Source organism: Sesamum indicum, linkage group LG12, assembly GCF_000512975.1.
Source record: "Sesamum indicum cultivar Zhongzhi No. 13 linkage group LG12, S_indicum_v1.0, whole genome shotgun sequence".
Classification (NCBI taxonomy): Eukaryota; Viridiplantae; Streptophyta; class Magnoliopsida; order Lamiales; family Pedaliaceae; genus Sesamum; species Sesamum indicum.
In genome coordinates this window covers 1,842,815-1,863,064 of record NC_026156.1, presented here as the reverse complement: position 1 = coordinate 1,863,064, position 20,250 = coordinate 1,842,815, and the positions used below count along the sequence as shown (strand labels likewise).

General features: G+C 36.1%; 2 protein-coding genes across 7 annotated transcripts; both read left to right on the top strand.

Annotated features, from left to right (window-relative positions):
* LOC105175042 (uncharacterized protein At4g26450) lies at positions 1,925-6,939 on the top strand. Of its 2 annotated transcripts, XM_020698290.1 has the most exons (6): positions 1,925-2,402; positions 2,936-4,919; positions 5,155-5,341; positions 5,533-5,587; positions 6,579-6,666; positions 6,749-6,939. In XM_020698290.1, the coding sequence occupies exons 2-5, from the start codon at positions 3,016-3,018 to the stop codon at positions 6,629-6,631; spliced, it is 2,199 nt and encodes a 732-aa protein (XP_020553949.1). In that variant the 5' UTR covers positions 1,925-2,402; positions 2,936-3,015; the 3' UTR covers positions 6,632-6,666; positions 6,749-6,939. The 2 variants fall into 2 exon arrangements, with proteins under 2 accessions (XP_020553949.1, XP_011095657.1); XM_011097355.2 differs by having other exon boundaries at positions 6,579-6,939.
* Positions 11,892-19,509, top strand: LOC105175040. 5 transcript variants are annotated; one of them, XM_020698213.1, is made up of 5 exons: positions 11,892-12,049; positions 13,249-13,655; positions 14,406-15,579; positions 16,038-18,588; positions 18,700-19,509. In XM_020698213.1, the coding sequence occupies exons 2-5, from the start codon at positions 13,465-13,467 to the stop codon at positions 19,086-19,088; spliced, it is 4,305 nt and encodes a 1,434-aa protein (XP_020553872.1). In that variant the 5' UTR covers positions 11,892-12,049; positions 13,249-13,464; the 3' UTR covers positions 19,089-19,509. The 5 variants fall into 5 exon arrangements, with proteins under 5 accessions (XP_020553872.1, XP_011095652.1, XP_020553871.1 ...); XM_011097350.2 differs by having other exon boundaries at positions 16,038-19,509; XM_020698212.1 differs by having other exon boundaries at positions 11,892-12,053; positions 16,038-19,509.

Below are 20,250 nucleotides of genomic sequence, written 5' to 3'. Positions count from 1 at the left end.
GTTACTGATATGTACGTCCCACGATTTTAATTCCTAATATTTACAAATTTTTATGAATTTGGTCCTACTGTCGAATGAGGGACCAAATTTATAAAACTTTATAAATTAACATTAGGAACCAAAATCATGTCACGCATACGTTAGGGACAAAAAGTGAATAAGTGACTAAATAGGGAAAAAATGTAACTTACCCTTATAATAATTTTTTTTATAACTATTTATAAGATGATGCATTATTTGATAATTAATTTTATTAAAACTAAAATTCAAAACAAATTCTGACCTGGAAAAAAGTTTTATTTCTATAAACTTATAATATCAAATTTAAGCTCTTGAATCCAAATTAAGTTTTTGCAATTATATTTTTATCTTGATTAAATGCAAACAAATATAATTAAAAATACTTATGTTCTGTATTATTGGTTGGAACAAAAAGTACTACTTTATATCTATTATTGCTATATATTTTAATTGAGCCAAATAAACATTATTTTTTTCTTCTTCATTATAAAAGAATTGGGTAATTATATTTTTGGTCCATGTATTTATAAATTCTTACAGATAATGGTTCTACCATTAAATTTCGAACCAATTCATAAATATCAGAGATCAAAAAATGAACATTAATAACCAAAAATGAATAACTGAGTATATATAGGGGAACAAAATGTAATTTACCCAAAAATTGTGACATACAATGGAACAACACTATGGTGAAAGAGTTTTTATTTTTACATAATAGTGTAATTATTAAATGTTTTTTATTATATAATTACACAATGTCTTAATAAATTGAGCTAATATATCAATTCAAATAATATATTTTTACCCCCTTAATAATTTTCTATAAAAACTCAACACAAATGAGGCGGGCCCCCATTTTTCGTTAGTTGATTCATGCAGTTTTCAAACGGTGAATCACAAGTTGCAATCACTTTTGTATTTTACTCTCTATTAACTTATAAGTGGTGGCTATTGTGCAGTCATATGACCTCAAGTATTATGCATTCACTCTCACTCTTTTCTACCAATTTTCAACAAACTTACATTATTTTGTACTCCACAAAATAATTGTCACTTTATCTCGATGCTGTGTCAAATTTTTGATTATTCTTTTAGTAAATTTCTTATTGACTTAAGCATAAGGGGCTAACTCTTATTTTGTAGGTTAGTTGTTCTTTAATCTTAGAAATTTCATGAAAATCCTTCGATCATTATGGTGTTACTAAACTCCGATATGCATTGATATGAATATAATTAAGGGTAAAATGCAGATACCCCCCAAAGAAAGGGGTCAATTTCACTTCGCCTCCCAACCTGTAAAAAGTTTGGGAGGCAAAATACAAATGATCCCATACGTTGGTAGCTATCTACATTTGACCTTTACAACTAAATCGGCCTTAGGCGTGGAACACACGTGCACGAAGTATTCTATCATAATTTCCTAAAAAATGCAAAGTACAACAAAATTAAAGAAATTGGATGAAAAAGTGTAAAAACAAAAAAAATTGGAGAGCAAAATACAAATAATCCCATACATTACGATGTATCTGCGTTTCATCCTATAATTAACGATAACATAATAAAATTACAAATAGATGAAATACAAGTCTAACAACATTCAAACTTATGTGTCTCAAACTTTAAATATTTGTAAATTTTCAATAAAATTAGGAATGGTGTATTTCTTACACAACAGGCGTAAGTAAAATGGAGCGGAGGGGGGCTTAAGCATTAAGATTATGTTTTTCCTATTTGATTCCACGAAAAGTAAATATATAGTCAAGCATTAGATTTAGGGCAAGTGAAAGTAAACATCCGTAGGCGCGTGGATCTAGGTCCATTGTAAAAGCCTTGTCTAGCGACTAGACCAAGACCCCAACCCCCCCACTCGCGTCCCTCTTTTTTCTTCTTCAACGCATTCTTTTCTCTCTCAAGAACACAAAATCAGAAAAGAAGAAAATTTTTTAAAAAAAGAAAAAAGGAGAAATGAATTGTTTATTGTTTTATATTTTGTGTGTAAAAATGGCGGAACCAGAACTGCACCTACTCAATATTATTACCATCCGACGACCTGCAATCGTTGCATAGAGATTGTGCGCACGCACTCAACCATATGTATCTGAATCTCTCATCAGACTGTAATTGATTCCTGGACCGTGCTTGGATTGCAAAAATTTGCTTAATTCTACAGATGGTTACACGCACTCCTGCGTATTTTTACACATACATGTTCACTTGTACCGTGTCTTTATAGCTGGATGATGACTTTGTTTCTGTTGATGGAGGTGAACAGCTTTTTTTGGGGGTTGTTGCAATTGAATTGATGATGACAACTGTGAACTGGATCTGAAAGACTGAAACCCTAAAATTCAGCTCTGGACTTCACTCAATTTGACAAGGTAAACCCCACTGCCGAGCTGAATTTCAAATTTTTGGTTCAGAAATCACCAGATCTGCAAACTGATCTTTGCTCTCATCGATCTATCTGGGACGCTTATGCCTGGGAGAATATTCAAAATTTTAATCCACTAGTCCAGCAGAAACAAGGATTTAATTTTAGGGTTTTGTTAAGAAATCTTTGAAACGAGTAGCTGATTTCTTGTTGTTGGTATGTAATAGTCTTAATTTTAGTAGGAGGGACATAAGGAACAGGATTAATATATTATTTTTTTTAATTACTATTGGTAATTATTATTATTATTTTTTTCTATACATCACTTTCTTGTTTTAGTACCAGAAGTGAAAATATAATGTATAGCGCCTTCCCATATGGTGCTGATAGGTGGAAAATGATCTGATGATGTTCTAGTTTGTAGCTTATATGGAAATTCAATTTTTGTTTATAAAAGGTTCGGATGCAGCTTCAGTTTTTTGAATATTTTCTGAGGCCCCGGTGACTGGTTGATGATTATGAGGATATGTTGAATTGCAGGCATCTCGTTGGAGATTTCTCAGTTGCTGATCGAACTGTATATACATACACCCTAGTACATATCTGAACATCTGGAAAACATGCATGCGAAGCATCGAAGTGGACCTGGGAATGGGTACAGGTCAAATGCTATGGGGATGGGGGGTATGGCAGCTGCCTCCCGAATTTCGCCTGAAAGTTCAATGAGAGGTCACCGGATGTATAATTCTGAGTACAGGAACTACAATCGAGGTGGTTATGGACGTGGTGGTCGTTCAAAGCATTTTCAGCCAACACTGCCTCCTCGACGGGGGGCTGACATTTTCGTGGAAGCTGGTAGACTGGCTGCTGAATATTTGGTTTCTAAAGGAGTGCTGCCTCCAAATGCACTTTCAGGAAAGTGGCAGATTGATGGCTTGAAGAACCAGGTGAGCAACTTTCAGGGTTTTAGGCCACATGAAGTAGAAAAAATACAGATTCCTGCAGATGGCCGTGCATCAGCTCATTCCCGTTTAGGAAATGCCGCTCTAGATGTAGGACCAGGCAGGAGAAGGTATTCTGATGAATATAATCCAATGGATTCAAGGAGCTCTCTGAGAGGGAGGAAAAGAAGCGGATCCTTAAAAGATTATGGGTCAGATGTAAACAAAGAGTTGGGAAGAAGTGGATCATGGGCTGAGAAGAGTAAGGTTTCCCCAGGGAAGGAGGTGGACAGTGATGCTTCTGTTGGATATCATGATGAGCAGCCTGCAGGTAAAGATGGTCGTGGTGTGTTGCAAAATCCATCTCCTGGTGAAATTACTCAAGAAGTTGATACTGAAGCTCATATAGAATCTGGACTGGAGAAACGTAACTTGAAGGAGGATGCAGATGGAAGTGATAGTACTTTGAGTAATGAAAAATATCTACCATCAAATGGAGATGGGGAACCCATCACAAAGTATGACAATGCCAGTAATGATGAGGCTAAGGTGGTGAAAGAAGGAAGCAATGGTAATGAATTGCACCAAAAGCATGAAGAGGATAAGGAGGCTAATGCTTCTGTGAAAGAGGATAATCTTGTTAGTCAGGACCATGTTGATTTAGTTAAACACTGCAAATTTTTCAATGTTCCCACTAAAGCTCGTTCTTCATTGACAGTTAAGGGTTCAAAGGGTGAACAAGATCCCAAGAATGAAGATGAGAATAATTCCAAAAGAGAACTTTTGGAAGGTACTGGAGTTCGTGTTATAGATACTGACATTGGCAGTTCAGCTGGTACTGCTGTATCTCACCAAAATCATGAATTTAGGAGCCTTCAGTCAGAGATTCTAAATGCTCCTGCAATGGAGAAAGAACTGGATGTTAGTTACACAACGAGGTCAGGACAATGCCTGAGGTCTGGATCTTTTCCTGAAAGATCTGGATACAAAGAGTCAGAGACAGAACCAGATGAGCAGCTGTCGGATTTTGGAAGTTCAAACTCCTTGCTTATGGAGAGAGGTGAAAAACGGGCAATAGATCATAACGCTGATAATAGGGAGGACTTCAAAAAACTTAAACAATGGGTTCCTCACCTGGTTGCTCAATCTGATAGTTCCCCGCCCCTTTCTAGTTCAATGGAAAATCGGCCAATATTGGAAGAGCTGAGATCCTCAAAGAGTGCTCAAGTGGCTCTATCTCCTGATCAGAAAAGTTTGGATATTTCACTATTTCCCAAAGGTCATGCTGACTCGTGTGAGTTCATGGAAGAGAAGCAGCTGTTTCCAGGTTCATTCGATCTGAATCTTGTTGGAACTTGTGATGTCAATGAGAATCATGACGGTGATCACATGCTTGTTTTTCCATCTGTTACGCAAACCGGGAAAGTAGCAACACCTATTGATGTTGATTTGTCCATGGGGAATAATGGCAATCTGCCTAATAAAAATGGCAAACATGTGGTTAATGATGATGATATTGAGATTATTGATTTGGAAAAGGATACTGGGCCAGAAGACAAGACTGTCAATAATCCTGAGAGAAGGTTAGTTTATCTTGACACTTGCATATATGAATTTGCAGATACAGATTTGCAATAAAAAAACAAAAAAAGAAAAATTAAATAAAGTCCACAAGTAGACATATATTTCAAACAATCTTCATTTACTATGACCACAAAATTTTTACTCTTTTTGTGTTTTCTGGTTTCATTTCTTCATATTCTGCACAACAGTTCACATGCTTGGCTATTCTTATTAATGTATTTACTGGTTATACAGGGGAGATATGTTCACTGACCTGGATGGCTTTCCTAATAATGTGCATAATGCTAATGGGATCCCCGATGTTCAGGACGGTTATGGACTAATGATATCGGAACTTCTTGGAAATGATATTCCAAACTGTTCTTCTGTACCTACAGACTTGAATTCTTTGCACAATCATATGGGTCTTCCTAATGCAGAGGTAAGGAAAGCTATTCTTGGTGACTCTTTTCGTATCTCTCTTTGTGATTTAAATTAAATACTCAACTGCTGATGATCTTTTCCTGTGTCTCTTTCTGATCTACATAGAAGACTTGTACTCTGAGAAGAAAGAATACTTCTTTGTTTTAACAATTTACTACAGGTGATTTTATTAATTCTATTTTGTTGCAGGGAATTCTTGGTGATGATGATTCAATTTATATGTCCCTGGGAGAAATACCAATAAGTACGCCTTATACTTTAATTTGATAATTCATTTGTACTTTCGTTGGCCTCTTTCACTGCATTTCTTTCTTGATGATAGAGTGCGTCTTCTGTCTACTTTACAGTTATGTGTAACAGCTCTATGTTGTAGCATATCTATTAAAGAAAATTGATCTTCCAGTCTTGTCTAAGATTTTGAAACAAGTTACTCAAGGAAGATTTCCAGAAACTCCCCCCCCTTGCCTGCACTATAATTTGTTAACCATGAAACTAGATCCCACTCTAATTAGCATATGACTAGATGTCAAGAGGTAGAGTCGTAGACTCCCAATCTTGTGTTTTCTGTTCCATTCCTTTCCTAAATATTCAACATTATATGACTCCCTAGAAGTTTGCTTTTGCATTCTTGTTACTGATTTGCATATTGCTACTTGATTGCATTTTTTAAACAGCGAACGCCTGCTTTTGCAGATTACTGCTGAAAAATAGCGGGAATCTTTCTGTCTTGCTATAATACTGCAATTGGAGATATAATAAGTCATTGTCAGTATCCTGCTTGTATGGCATGAGGATTCTTGATTGAAACCTGATTATCCATTCTCCATTAATATTTTGTTTCTAAAGAAGATGTCTATCTGATTAACAAATGAAGAAGTATCTTATCATAAATGAATCTCCAGAAGAGTAGGTTGCCTTAGAGTTCTCGAGTCGCCCCTTTGGCATTTCCCATATGCTGTTTCTTATGTTTTTATATTTTGTCAACTACGAAACAAGGATTTAAAGTGGAAATACGTCTCTGCTGATTGCAGGCTTATGGATTAGCACATGGATTGGAGTTTTACTTCATGTTCATTATAGTGCCACATGAATGATAATTTTTTTGGTCATCTCATTTCTCGACTTAGTTGAATTTTGAGCTTGTATTTGTTTATGTTCTTATTAGCATTTATATCAGAGTTAATTAACTCTATCTCTCCCTCCCGATTAATATTGGTTTGTTGTATTTGTTGTAGGCCTTCTGGGAGCTTGGGAGCAGCCAAACCAGGACTATGGGAAACCATTTTGAGCAAATTAATGTTGTTTTGTTGTATGCCCTCTGAGGTAGCCTCACCCGGAACTGGTCAACACAGGACTATGCTATTGATATGTTGGATCATTTCTTCTTGATATCATTTCTGTGCAGAGTCTCAGGCATGTCAAATCTTGCAGTTGCGATGAGGAATTGCCTTCTACTGCAACTTTTAATACCTCATCATTATTTATGATCTTGCCTGTACTGAATTTGATGAGATTCTCACATAGGATGTGTCTTGAAGTTGTTGGAATGGTAATTTTCCTTGCATAATCGCTCCTCATAACAAGTTGCAAAGTTCACCGGGATCGACTCATTATCTGCAGAAAAGATGCGTATCCCAAGAGCGCCACAAAGTTTCCAGGTGTGAAGAACTCTTATTCGCATAGCTAATTCCTGAACATGTCTCCGAAACTGAATGCAATATCGCAGTTTAACTAATAACTTATGTTAATTGATAAAATTGGCTCGGGCTGCTGCCACCGTAGCTAACCGCTCTCTGTGCCATGCCTGGGCAGCTCATACATGTAATATTACAGATGATAGTTCCAGAATACTTATCAGGGGGAGTGAATTTAGCTGTAACCTCACTGGCCATAGCTTTAGCTGGGGCTTAGGAAAGAGCATCTGATACATAATTTTCAAGTTCTATTAGAATATTAAACTATTTTCCTTGGGGAAAAAAGTGTTGTTACGAATACTAAATTTAATAATTCCAACCAGTATAAAAAAATTACGTCTGTCCCGACTAACATAATGTGGTTTATATATTTCAGACCAAAAACATAAAATGCTGAGAGTAGGGTAGGGTACAAAGAGTGATATAATTTTTTATATTCTCTAAGTTTTATTGTATAACAATAAAATGATTAAGATATATATTTAATACATGAAGAAGGTAAAGACGAGATTATTTCAAGAGTTGAGGAGCATGGATGGAAGAGTAGAGTGTAGTGTAGGGGCAGTCGTTGAAAAATATAACTTCAATAGACGACTAATAATCAATACACTCTGAACCAATTTATGGACGTGGGCCAATTCAATTCAATCTGGACAAAAATTAAATTCCAATATTAATAATAATAATAAGAAGAAAAGAATGATTAGTCACGCGGCGGAAGGCGGTAGGGTGAAACTAGGGCCACGTGTACATCCACGTTGTGATGGGGGTGACGTCCGTCTGCGGACCCATACCCATCCCAAAAATTCATTTTATTTTATCCCTCACATTCCTGTTGTGGGTGTAAACTTTGCTTCAATTCTAGAGTATTTTCATCGTAATTGCTTGTGATTTTATTTTATCAGTGTAATAAAAAAAAAGATGGAATGAGTTTGATTGAAATTAGCTTTTTATTTCTTTAATATTATCATTGTGTGAATTAATAATCATAATATTTTTTATGCAATATGTAGAATGTATTATAGATAATAACAAAAATATTATGATTATATTTTATGTGATGTGCGGACAAGATAAATAAAACTAAAAAAATGAAAGAAGTTGAGATGAAATATTATAGTTGACAAATAATCCCTCCCAAAATGTGAAATGCAAAAGAATCAACACGTAAAATATTTATGGATAAATTATAGTGAGTTTTTTTAAATTTATTTTAATTACGAATACTTTTTTATTATTTAAAAAATTATAAATATTTTTCTACGATGAATTGTTAAAATTAAGTATTTGTTAAAGTATGTATAATTTTAAAAAACATATTTATACTTTTTATATAGTAAATAATATTTATAATTGTGGTAAATTTTCAAAGCAGTTCAATTTTTATTTCAGGTAAAACCTAAAATAATTGCGGGCTTCAATGGTACGTGTGTGGTGGTGGGGGGGGGGGATCCTTTATTTGTTACTTTCCTTAAATTGATGATTCGTCAAAGGACTTTATTGCCTAGTGGGACACCCAAAGAGTCGTCATGCTCATCGTCTTGCTAAATTGGGGGAAGAAAAATAAAAAAATTCATGATTTATAGTAGTAGTAGCATTACCACGAGATAATATTATTATGTTCAAGATAATTATGTAGAAAGGATAAATATAACGATGGTAGTTTATGTGATGTTAGGTGAAAATCCTCCAAGTGATGAGTTCAAAAACTAAAGCTCTAATCCAAATATTACTGAGAAATTTGAGTTGTGAAAAATTTTGTAGGAGCCAGATTTAATTATGGGTAGTCCACATCCACCAAAGTCGGCAACTACTACACCAGTTGCTAAACTCAATACACGCCACCAAGGCTTAGCCACTCAAATAGTCATCGAGCTCAATCACATAGACCTAAAGCAGATTTCCACTAAAGAACCTCAGGTAACCAAATAGAACCAATCAGAAAGATTTCCACTAAGGAACTTAGTTTACGAAAAACTATTTTATCAGAGGAAGAGATAGAAGATTAGTTTTTTTGATATGGTTGTTATTATTAAAAAAACCACCGGAATACTTATAAGGGAAACAAGAAGAGAGAGAAGAACGGTGGAAGGTGGAGAACGAGAAGAGAGAGAGAGAGAGAGGGGGTGGGGGAGAATAGGGTTATGGTTTCTTTCTGGCAAAAGTTAACGAAATAAGTATAAGAGAAGCCGGATCAGGTAGGTAGGCCGAGTGGCTGGAGTGGGTTGGATCGAGGATTGGGCAAGGCGGTAGAGTTGAGTTTAGGTATTTGTGGGCTGGGCCTACCAAAAGATTCTGAGCCATAATTTTCTCAAAAAGAGATGTGTAAAGTATATTAACTAAGAAAGAATTAATTACATGTAATGATTATAATTGATGGGACATGTTTTTTAAAAAATGATGTATTTCATTTGAATTATGTATAATAATAAAACTAATTAAAAAAACATACAATACACTTATAAATACGGCTAGTGACAACATCAGACTAATTTTTAAATAATAATTATATCTTTAATTGAATAATTTTAAAAATTAATTATAATTACTTCTTTTCTTTGTGAAATATGTTTTATTGGTTTATATATATTTTTTGTATTTTAAAATATAAAAAATTATTTAACATATATACATAAGATGATGTGCCCAATTGGAGTTAAAATTTCCTCCTCAGATGATTTTCACTTGCATTGATTGGGTGTTGTGGAATTGCCATGTTATTAATTAGAGCATTATTTGCAAGAGGTGATGAGCCAGAAATAGAAATATACCATTGTTTATGTCATCGTTTCCTTCTATTAATTATTATAATTTCAAATTTAGTATAAACTCACAATTCAAAATCATTAACATTAATTAATTCGTTCTTACACATGAAATGCCACTAGGGTTTTTGACATTAGAAAATTATTTCGAAATTAATGATGTCTTAGCCTACTAAATTATTAAAATTGAAATTTCATGAATAAGTTTTACATCATAAATTTGGGTCACATTGAATGTTTGGGTATTTATTTCAATTTATGAATTTATTATAATTTTTTAACTATTTTTTATCAAACTAATTTATTAAGATATTAATATATTCACTAATTACAATTTCTATTAAAAAATCATTCCAATACACTCACAACATCATAATATCGTAATAAATTAAATTCAACAAGTAATATTAAATTACATTCAAACAAACAAACTAATACAACCAAAATGGCCAATGAGGCATATTTTAGTTGACGAAGCTAAGGCTCCATAATTTTACAGATCATGTGTTCGAGCCCCGCCTTATGTGTGAAATATTGCTTAATAGTAGGTGTCGTCGTGGTATGATTTCTTGTAATGGTTTTTTGTTAGATATTGATATCCGATAGGAACAATTGTAATCAATTTATTTTAATTAATAATAGTTCATCGCTCTTACTTCAAAAAATAAATTATAAATTATTATATAAAATTTGTATATATCTATAATGTCATAAATAATTATAGGAACGAACATCTTTTAGGGTTTTGAAAAGCTGACTAATCCCAGAAACGAATTGTAGCGAAACATTTATCCAATTTGGCAGAAGAATTGCACATGGCATCTTAGTGGCAACACTCTCTAACCATTTGATCTTGAAGGGAAATTAACAGTGCTTTTTCCTAGTGTAAATTGGCACAGTTCTTCCCAGGTCCTCTGCCCTGTTTTGCAAGTCCAAGACATAAATTGAAGAAGGAATACACACCAACCAAACAATCTATACATGCACACAATATATACAAATATTTTAAAAATATGAAATCTTATAGTAGTTAGGAGGAAAAATATTAAACTTTTATCAAAATATTATTCAATTTTGATGGCTATAATTTTACCAGCACGTTATAAATATAAGTTGACGCATTCTATTGAAAAATTCTATAACTTTTGTAAAATTCGGACCAATAACACTTGAACGAAAAATTATTAATTGAATCACTAGACTACTATTAATTAAGGGAACAATCGTCGTGCATATAATGATACTTACACTGTTCTTCATTGAAGTTTGAATTACATATAATTTTTTTAATTTAAAAAATTATATATAATATTCTTAATATTTATTTTAATAAAAAAATAGCTCTATTCATTATTTATAATTCAACGAATTTATTGATATTAACAAAAAAATTAAGCAAAAATTTAGATTTATCCACGATTAATTTTATTTCAGGTGAATAATTTTTTTTTCTTGTAAAGAAACTACTTTTATATATTTTTACGTGCATTATTGTATGTGTGGAGGTACATTTATACCTTTATAAATGTAGTTTACGCATTAAAACATTGACATAAAATTGATGAAAATATTGATGGAGTGTTGTTCCTATAATTGAACCTTATTTATTACAAGCAAAGCAGTAATGTTGTGGGTTAAGTAGAGGAAAAGAAACAAGATTTAGGTTGTGGAAAATGAAGAAGAGAAGAGGCAGACACAAAACATAATTGAAAAAGAGTTAACTTAAGCTAAAAACAAGACATCATTAATTTGAAACATGGACCGCTGCTTATTATCATAATCATAATCATCATCATCATTATTATTAAATCAAAACGACAGAGAAAAGTTCTATTTTGTTGTCGTGTAGTGACTGACAGTGGAGGGGGAGCGTTGCTGCTCTTACGGGACTGCTGTAATTTCGACAAAAGGAGAAGGCCAGAACCGACAACTCACAAACACATGATGCATTATGGCAGGGAAAGAAAAATATCAAGAATAAAGAATTAGTGCTGCAGTACAAATATTATCCACTCTTCTCCATCCTATTGCAGCAGCCGGCTTGGTTCCCCCCCCCCCCCCCTCCCTCTCTCTACATTTTTGTTGGTTTCTTTCTTGAATATTTCTTTGTTTCCTCTAATATTGTCTCCCTTTTCTTCTCTCTCTTTATCTCACGCATATTCACAGAGGGAGAGGTGAATCGTGGGGTGTTTAATGGTACAAACCTGCTTTTTGGTGGAGAGAGGAACCTGATGCCCCTTTTGATGTGTGAGTGGGTGGTGCTTGTTTTTCTCTTCTCGCTCTCTCTCTCTCTCTCATACTCATACCGTCATACGCATATACATACAATTTATTTCTCTTTCTCTCTCTATTTTCCTCTCTTTGCCGTTTATCTAACACTGTTACCCCTCCTCTATAATACATCGGATAACCTCATTTTTGAACCCATTTGTTTCTCTCACTGCAAGAGTTTGAAAGCTAAAAAGGTCTGTAGATGGATATGGCCTAGGATTTCTTGTGGGTTGTTTGGAGGGTTCTTTCTTTCATGTCTTCTGCTTTCATAAAATCAGTCCTTCTTTGGTTTTGCCTGGACTTCCTTTGATTTTGTGTTTTCTGCGTTTTCTTGATTTTGCTGGTTTAGAGCTTAAGTTGGTTTCCATTTCTTTCTGTATTTCGTTTTGCTTGGACTCGGGCTTGTTTGAAGTATTTCTGATGGACTGTACCCAGCGATTTCGTAATCTGTATAGTTCCTGGCGATTTTTGGAGTTTTTGTTCAGTAATCTTTGACAGATTGCTGGACTTTTTGCTCGCGTCTTTTCTTTTACCAAAAGCAAAGAAAATGAATCTGGTCTGTATTTCTATATACTGGATTTTGCTATTCTTATGTCTCCTGTTCACTCAGACTGACCGGGGACATGATTGGAATCTGATTTTTCTTCCCTTTCTTCTGAACCTTTCTCCTACCCTAAGAAGATTTTCCAACGATGGCTGTGATTTTGAGCTCAGTTTATGGATATCAGCCCGAGATTTTCTTGGTTCATTTCCGGAATCTTCCTGATTCATCTCCTCTTGTCAATTTTCAAACTTGATTTTACTTTCTTGAATTTGGTTTTTGAAATGCGTAAGCGCTCAGTTGTTTCCCATATTGAAAAGCTTCGGCAGACTTATGTACTTTGTCTTGATTTACCCACATAAAATAACGTTTGATGAGGGTTTTGTTGTCGCTTTTATTATTCTTGCTCTGCCCAAAATTGCTTCTTTTCTTGCTCAATCTGGTTCTCCAGAAGGTCTTGATGATGATCCAATACATGAATATACTTAAATTTTGCTCATTCTGAGCACATAAAATAACGTCCCTAGGGGTCTAGAATCTACTGTTACTGTCCAAAGTATATCTTTCATCCGTTTCTTCACCTTCAAACTTCTGGGACTTGTGTTAATAAATTCTTCTGTCTCTATACTTGCAGGGCTGATGGATCATGGATGGATGAAGAAAAGGTGAGATCTTTATTTGGGATTGTTTGATTCTGAGCTGAGGAGGTGGGATTGAGAAAGACTTGGGTTACTGTTGTTCTGAAAGCCAAGTGAAAAAGAAGATAAGGGCTTGTTGGGGGAGGAGATTTAACAAAGTTCTTGTGACTGTTGGCTAGACAGCACAAGAAGGAAGAAAAGGCTATTAGCAGATGTTATCCACTGAAAACCCTCCACCAGATCTCCCATGTCCTTGTGAAATCTCACAACTGAAAAGTAGTAGCAGTAATGTTAGTAGTGATGAGAGGGGTTCTGATCATAATAATCTGCACCAGCTTGAGGTAGATCTGTTGAAGTCAGGCCTTGATGACAACAACCACCCACTTCCCCAGTTCTCCATAAGGTAAAACTTCCTTTGTCTTCTCTCTCTCTCTCTCTCTCTCACACACACACACACACACACACACACGGAGTCTTTCAGAGTCTTTCGCCATGTTAATTTCTTGGGGGACTCTCTTCGTTGGTCAGATCCAAGATACTCGTATCTGTTTTTGATGATCCAGCCATGGGTTTCCCTCAAGCTTCATGAATATTCCTTCATCTTGTCTAAATTTACTTTCTTGATCTTTTTGCTAATTTTGGCTTAATGATGTTGTTTAGCAGCAGGTTTTGGCTTAGGAGGTCTTCTATCTCTAAATAAAGCTGCAATTTTTCCAACTTTTTGGGCAACCACCATTAGATAGTCAATTTTTTGACCACCTCCATTTCAGTACACATATTTTTGGTCATTTTATGTTCCTATGCTTTTGGATGAGAAAACCTGCTTGGGTTCTTCCAAAACCCCGTCTCTTTTGCGGCCTCGATCCTTCTCACCTCACAATCTTCATAAAATTTCAGTGTCACTTCATCAGCTGGATGGAGCTGTGAAGTTGCCGCTAAATCCTCTGTCAGGAGCCTTTTTCTTTTTTCCCATGGGGCGTACTTATACTGTCCTCTATGTACGTCTTTGTTTTTATGTTTGAGACACCTGATATGAAGTGCTTATAGTGTTGGCGTTTCAGAGTTTCCTTCTCTGTAGGAAATCACAGCATTTCATTTTCTTGAAATTTGGTGTATGTTTGGTTTCATAAAGCATTTGCAAATCTTGCTGCAGGGATTATGTTTTCAACACGCGGGGCAAAGATATCAAGAATAATTGGCCATTTTCTCAGAAGAATTTGCAACTTTGTCTGAAATATGGCGTGAAGGATGTGCTGCCACCTTTTCAGTCTCTGGATTCATTGAGAAATCCATCTATTGTGAAATGTGCTGTTGAAAATATAAGATATTCCGATGTGAAGCTTTCTGAGTTGAGCAATCATGGTGTTGGCCAAAATTTAGGTGTGAATATTGAGAATATCAAGTCAAGTGGATCTGAAGAAGATCTAGAAGTTCCGTCAAGCACAATAAGTCAATCTTGTTCTGATATAAATTCAGTTGCCCCAGTTAAAACACTTTGCTTGGAACCGGAAGCTGAATATTCACTGGGATCTCATAAGGAAAAGCCTCGATCTGCAGTTCAGGTATCCAACAAGGTTGAAAGTAATATTCAACAAAACCCAGTTAAGAAGTGCAGATTGATTGTAAAGTTGAATAATATTGCTGAATCAAAATCAAACGAAGATTTAGCTGCAAACGCTTCTGTGGTATCAGAAACAATGGCTTCAAAAGTGTGCCCAGTTTGCAAGACATTTTCATCCTCTTCCAACACCACTTTGAACGCCCATATTGATCAATGTCTTTCTGGAGAGTCCACGATCAAATGGACCACAAATTCGAAGGTGATTAAGCATAGAATAAAGCCAAGAAAAACAAGATTGATGGTGGATATATATGAAACAGCTCAACACTGTACATTGGAGGATCTTGATAGAAGAAACGGGACAAATTGGGCTTCAAACTTTGGTTCTCCGGTGCAAGATTTTAAGGTATGTGCTGAAGAGAAACACAAAAAGGCCTATTCTTCAGTCAATATTGAGGACATCAATGAGGAAGGTGCTGTATACATTGACTCTAGTGGCACAAAACTTCGGATTTTATCAAAGCTTAGTGACCAGCCATCAATCTCAAATGCTAAGTATGATTCTGGACCAAGCGAGCTTGTCAAAAGAGATAAAGAAAGCAAATTTCCTTCACATAAGAAGAAAAAATATCTTGTCCGGAAAGACAAGCTGCCGAAACATTCTCCTCACGGACAAGGAAGTTGCTCCCAAAGGTCTGATCATTGGCTGGAATCTACTCCTTATGGACAAAAAAGTTGCCTTCCCACGTCTGATCATTGTCTTGAGGTATGTTGTGTTGGATTTTGCATTTTGGCAGTGACTGCAGTAATGATGGGTGGTTGATGATTCTGTCACTGAATTTGGGTGGATTTGATTCCCATCCTATTTTCTAGTAGGTTAATCATAAGACTTCTCTGAGAAATGCTAAGCAATTATCCACATGCTTGCATAGTACGATTACAAACCTCTATCAACTGTTGCTACATTGTGACATAAGTTATCCATAAATCTTCTTATTTTACATGGTAGCTTCTTGTTTTATTTTTTAGCTAGTAAGGAGATTAGTCATTTTGATGTTTCCAAGTATGCTAATAATGATAAATTTGTTTTGTATATTGTTCACAATTTTGTAGAGTTTCAGCTGTTAATGTTTCCATGAAATGGATAAATGGTGTGTGTCCATATCAGATGCCTAATATTTTTCTCATCATTCCAATTTGATATTTGACCTTGGCTGTTCACAGGTTAACAATGGCCATCCAAGAGAATTTTCCCCTGAAGGTTACAAGAAGGAGTTTACAGTGCCTCTCACATCCTATGATCAGATGAAATCCGGTGATTTTGGAATGATAAAACAATGGGTTGGCTCAAAGCGAACTGGTCTGAAGAAGAAGTTCAATCTCAAGCATGAAAATCGGCAGCCTGACAAAATTACAAAGAACTTGAGAGTAAAGTGTGCTGTGTCATCACCTATTTCACTACCTGATACATTCATGAGATCTTGTGCCTCAAAGTCCCCAGTTTCATCTGATGAAAATCCAATTTTATGTTCTGAAAACCATGAAAGAAAGGATAATTATAATAATACTCATGATGGGTATATGGAACAGCCTTGTCAGAGAAAAAGGCCAGGAGTCTTCTTGTCGAAGTCCCAAGACTGTCACGGTAAGAAAAATCATATGGTATTCTCTAAGTTTAATGTGAAGCAGTCAAGAAAAGATAGCTTTCTGGTTCAAGAATGGCATATAGATCCTCCAAATGGAACAGAAAATCATGTCTCTTTTGCGAGCAACAAGAGAATGGGGATAAACATCAGTGCAGCCACAAATACTGATAGTTCTTTTATTAGCTCAAGATTGTCCCATCATCATGCATTTTCTGCTGAAGGCAAGGAATTTGCATCTCTGAGAAAGACATCCTTGAATCATGCAATTTCACCTGGAAGTAAGAAGTTTTCATCTGCAAGGAAGAAGCCGTTGTCAGTCAGGCATGCATCTGCTCCTGAAGCAAAGAAGAATTTGGGGAGAAAGCATTTAAACTTAAAGAACACAAGGCCATATTACACATCTGCTGGATCAGACGAAGAGGCACTACCATCACAGTCTGCAATTCATTCACAAGATAGTCCGACAGAAATACTGGGAGAAAATGCAGCTCAAATGGAAAAGGTTTCAGGTATGCCATTGATTGATAGAACTAGGGTTTTAAAAATCCAAAAGAAGAGAGAGGGTTTCATAGAAATTGATAAAGGAGACACGACTTTGAAGGGCTCAGAGACATCACATGAATCTGATCATCATGGTATTCGGAAGAATGTAGATTGTTTTATGGGTGGCAATACTCCAGTTAATGCATCCACTTCCCTGGAAGAGGTTGAAATACGGGATCAATTTGTTTGTGAGCCAACATATAAAGTCGCTGATGGAGAAACTTTTGTAGCCTTTAGCAAATCTTTGGATTCTGCATTTCATGGGATTGCTGGTCCTTCAGATGTTGAATGTGTTTCACAGCATTATAGTAAAGCCTACGAGGGACATTGTCCAGCTACACTAGTTTTGGGTGGTGAACAAGAGATGTTTTGCACAGACAAAGTCGGTAAGGTTTGTGTTACTTCCAATAGTCATGTGGTGACAGAAATGGGTGCTGATGAATCACAAGGAAATTACTTTGTTGATGTTGATCCAATCCCTATACCAGGACCACCGGGCTCCTTTTTGCCAAGTCCTGGACGAATGGGCTCAGAAGAACTTCAGGGAAATTCATCATTAACTACCTGCAGAATACAGTCTTCTGAAGATGACCACGGAGTAGTTGATATGGATTCATCAGATTCTCCAATTTCAGCATTGTCAGCGGCATCGAATTCTGTTGCTGCAAGATCTGATTCAGTATCCATCATAAACTTGTCTGTGCAGTCACATGTTGTTCCACATGAGACTCAATGCGAAATCATTGGAGATAGAAATAATCCTGTAGTTCAAGGTTCACCTCCTTTTAAGCAGGCAGCTATTGCAGAAAGAGAGCTTAATCTTCATGAATCAAGGACTAACTTGGCGTTTCCTGAAGTGGATACTTGCGAATTCAAGAACATCCAACCCTGTTGTTGCTCTAGGAAGGAAGGAGCTTTGCAAAGTGGTTCTTTGAGTTATCAAGAATCACAACTTTTTAGGCGACGAACAATGAATCCTTCCTCGGTTCTTGCCAAGGAAAAACAAGTGGCTGATGATACAGAGAATAAAACTCGGAGTTTCAGCTTGACATCAGAAATTATTCATGAGAAGGAGCCAGCTCCAGAATCTGAAAGAAATGCAGCAAATTCACCTCTGGGGTATGCTCCAGAACTAGTTTCTCATAATTCTGAGCCTAAGTTTCAAACCTGTGGCGATTGTGAGTCTCCTAGCCCATCAACTTCTAATCCAGTTTTGAGACTGATGGGAAAGAACTTAATGGTCATAAACAAAGATGAGAATCCGTCTCCTCAAACTAGGCCTACCCAGTCTAGAATGGTGATAGAGGATCCAGGTCTCAGGTTTTGTTTTGACAATGGTCTCTCTACCAGCAATAATCGGAATGAGCCACATTCACATCATCATACTTTATCTCGAGGTCCTACAATTGACAACATGCAAAGGAGCATACCAGCACAGCACTTTGGTTTCAATTCATCTGATTGTCTCAAACTTCCTGCAAATTTTAGGCCACAACAGTTGTCTGTTCATCCATCAACAGTGATGCTCTCCACGAGAAGTTTTGGTGCAAATTTCAGTTCCTCCTTGCAGCATCGTGAATATACAGGTGGGTGCAATTTAACTGCTGATCAACTTGGATGCAAGATCAGAATTGAAACTCACTCAGCATATGATATTGATAAATTTCGAACTCCTGTCCCCCAACTTAAAACTGCAGATTCTTCTGGTAGTAAACTCAAGGAAATCATTGTTATTGATGACTCCCCAGAAAATGAAGTAGGCCTAGGTATTAAACGAACACGTGATCAGGTAAACTCAGAAGTTGGGGGTTCTTCAGTTGGGATTACAGCTTCAATGGCGTCGCGGTGCGACTCTAATCCTTTCTACAGCTACCAGACACGGGGTTATCCTGTCTGTACCGGATCTCCAGTGGTTCACAATGGAAATATCCAAGTCCAACCTTCCAAGGGAATGAATGCAAATCTAAGTAGATGGAACTGCAGTCCAGAAGGTTCAAATATACTGCAACCAAATTCTTTAGCTGCTTCAGTACCCTCGACAGCTCACCTGAGATCATCGTTGTACTTTTCTCCTGGCTTTTCATGACCAACGAGCTCAACTTGATGGGACTCTTTTGCTCCTACAATGGACTTGGTTTTGCATCTGAGTTTAATGGGAGATTTCAGTCCACACCAAGCCAACTGACTGCTTAAACATCAATGGCTAGATTAAACTTTCAGATGACATAAATATACAGTCTGATGAAGGAGTACCAGCAATTATTGACAGATGAGTTTTAAATCCGGTCTTTCTTCCTTATGAAGTTTCTATGTTATACTAGATACAAGCACTTGAAAGCATGTTAAGTTTAAAGCAGATTTTAGGCTGCTCCTAGGTACCTCAAAAAGCTTCCTGGAGGCTGATGTACAAGGAAACTTGGAATAATGAGTTACCCTGAGATAAAAAGTGTCCTTTCTTGGTTTTGTTCAGTAAGAAACTTCATGACATGAACTGCATAGATTTCACATGTGCAGTATTTTTCTTCCTTTCACTTAACATGCCCACATCTAATGCAATGCCTGTTCAATAACCTTGTTAGACTACCTGTTTCTCATGCAACCAGACATCAGTTCATTCAAATCCTAAAAGACCAGACGATCATGTTAAAATGTAAAAGAAATCGGTAGAGGATACTAGGATAACACCTTAACCATGCATATTAGCGGTATTTAGCACTAGTCACACTTGCCTATAGCAAGCATCATATTCACCTGAACTGTCAAGATGGTTACATGCATGAGATAATCCAACTCTCAGATTCATAGTCATCAGATGTGTCACATGGGATATTGCCTGTTGCCAGAGAACCGCACACACACACACATGTGCTTGCATGTGTTCATAGCTCTCTATACCTCTAACTATATATGCAGCAAACTTTTTGCTTTGCATGCTTATGGTTAAATTATGTGGCAACTCTATATAAAACCATCCCAGCATATCAAGAACTCGATTAAACTTATCCCGAAATCACTCTCTCCGTTCAAAAAATGTGAACAAACCATTATAATTAAGTACAGTCACAAAGCACTTGTACATAGAATGATGAGGATGGGGTTTTCTTCTGCTTATTTCATTGTGTGTGTATGTGCGCTTTTACTGATGGGATATGCAGCTCATTATTGCATGTAACAACAAAACGTGAGTATTGAAACGTCTGCGACAATCGCCTGCATTTTTTCATCAAAAAATATTCAAGATTGCGCAG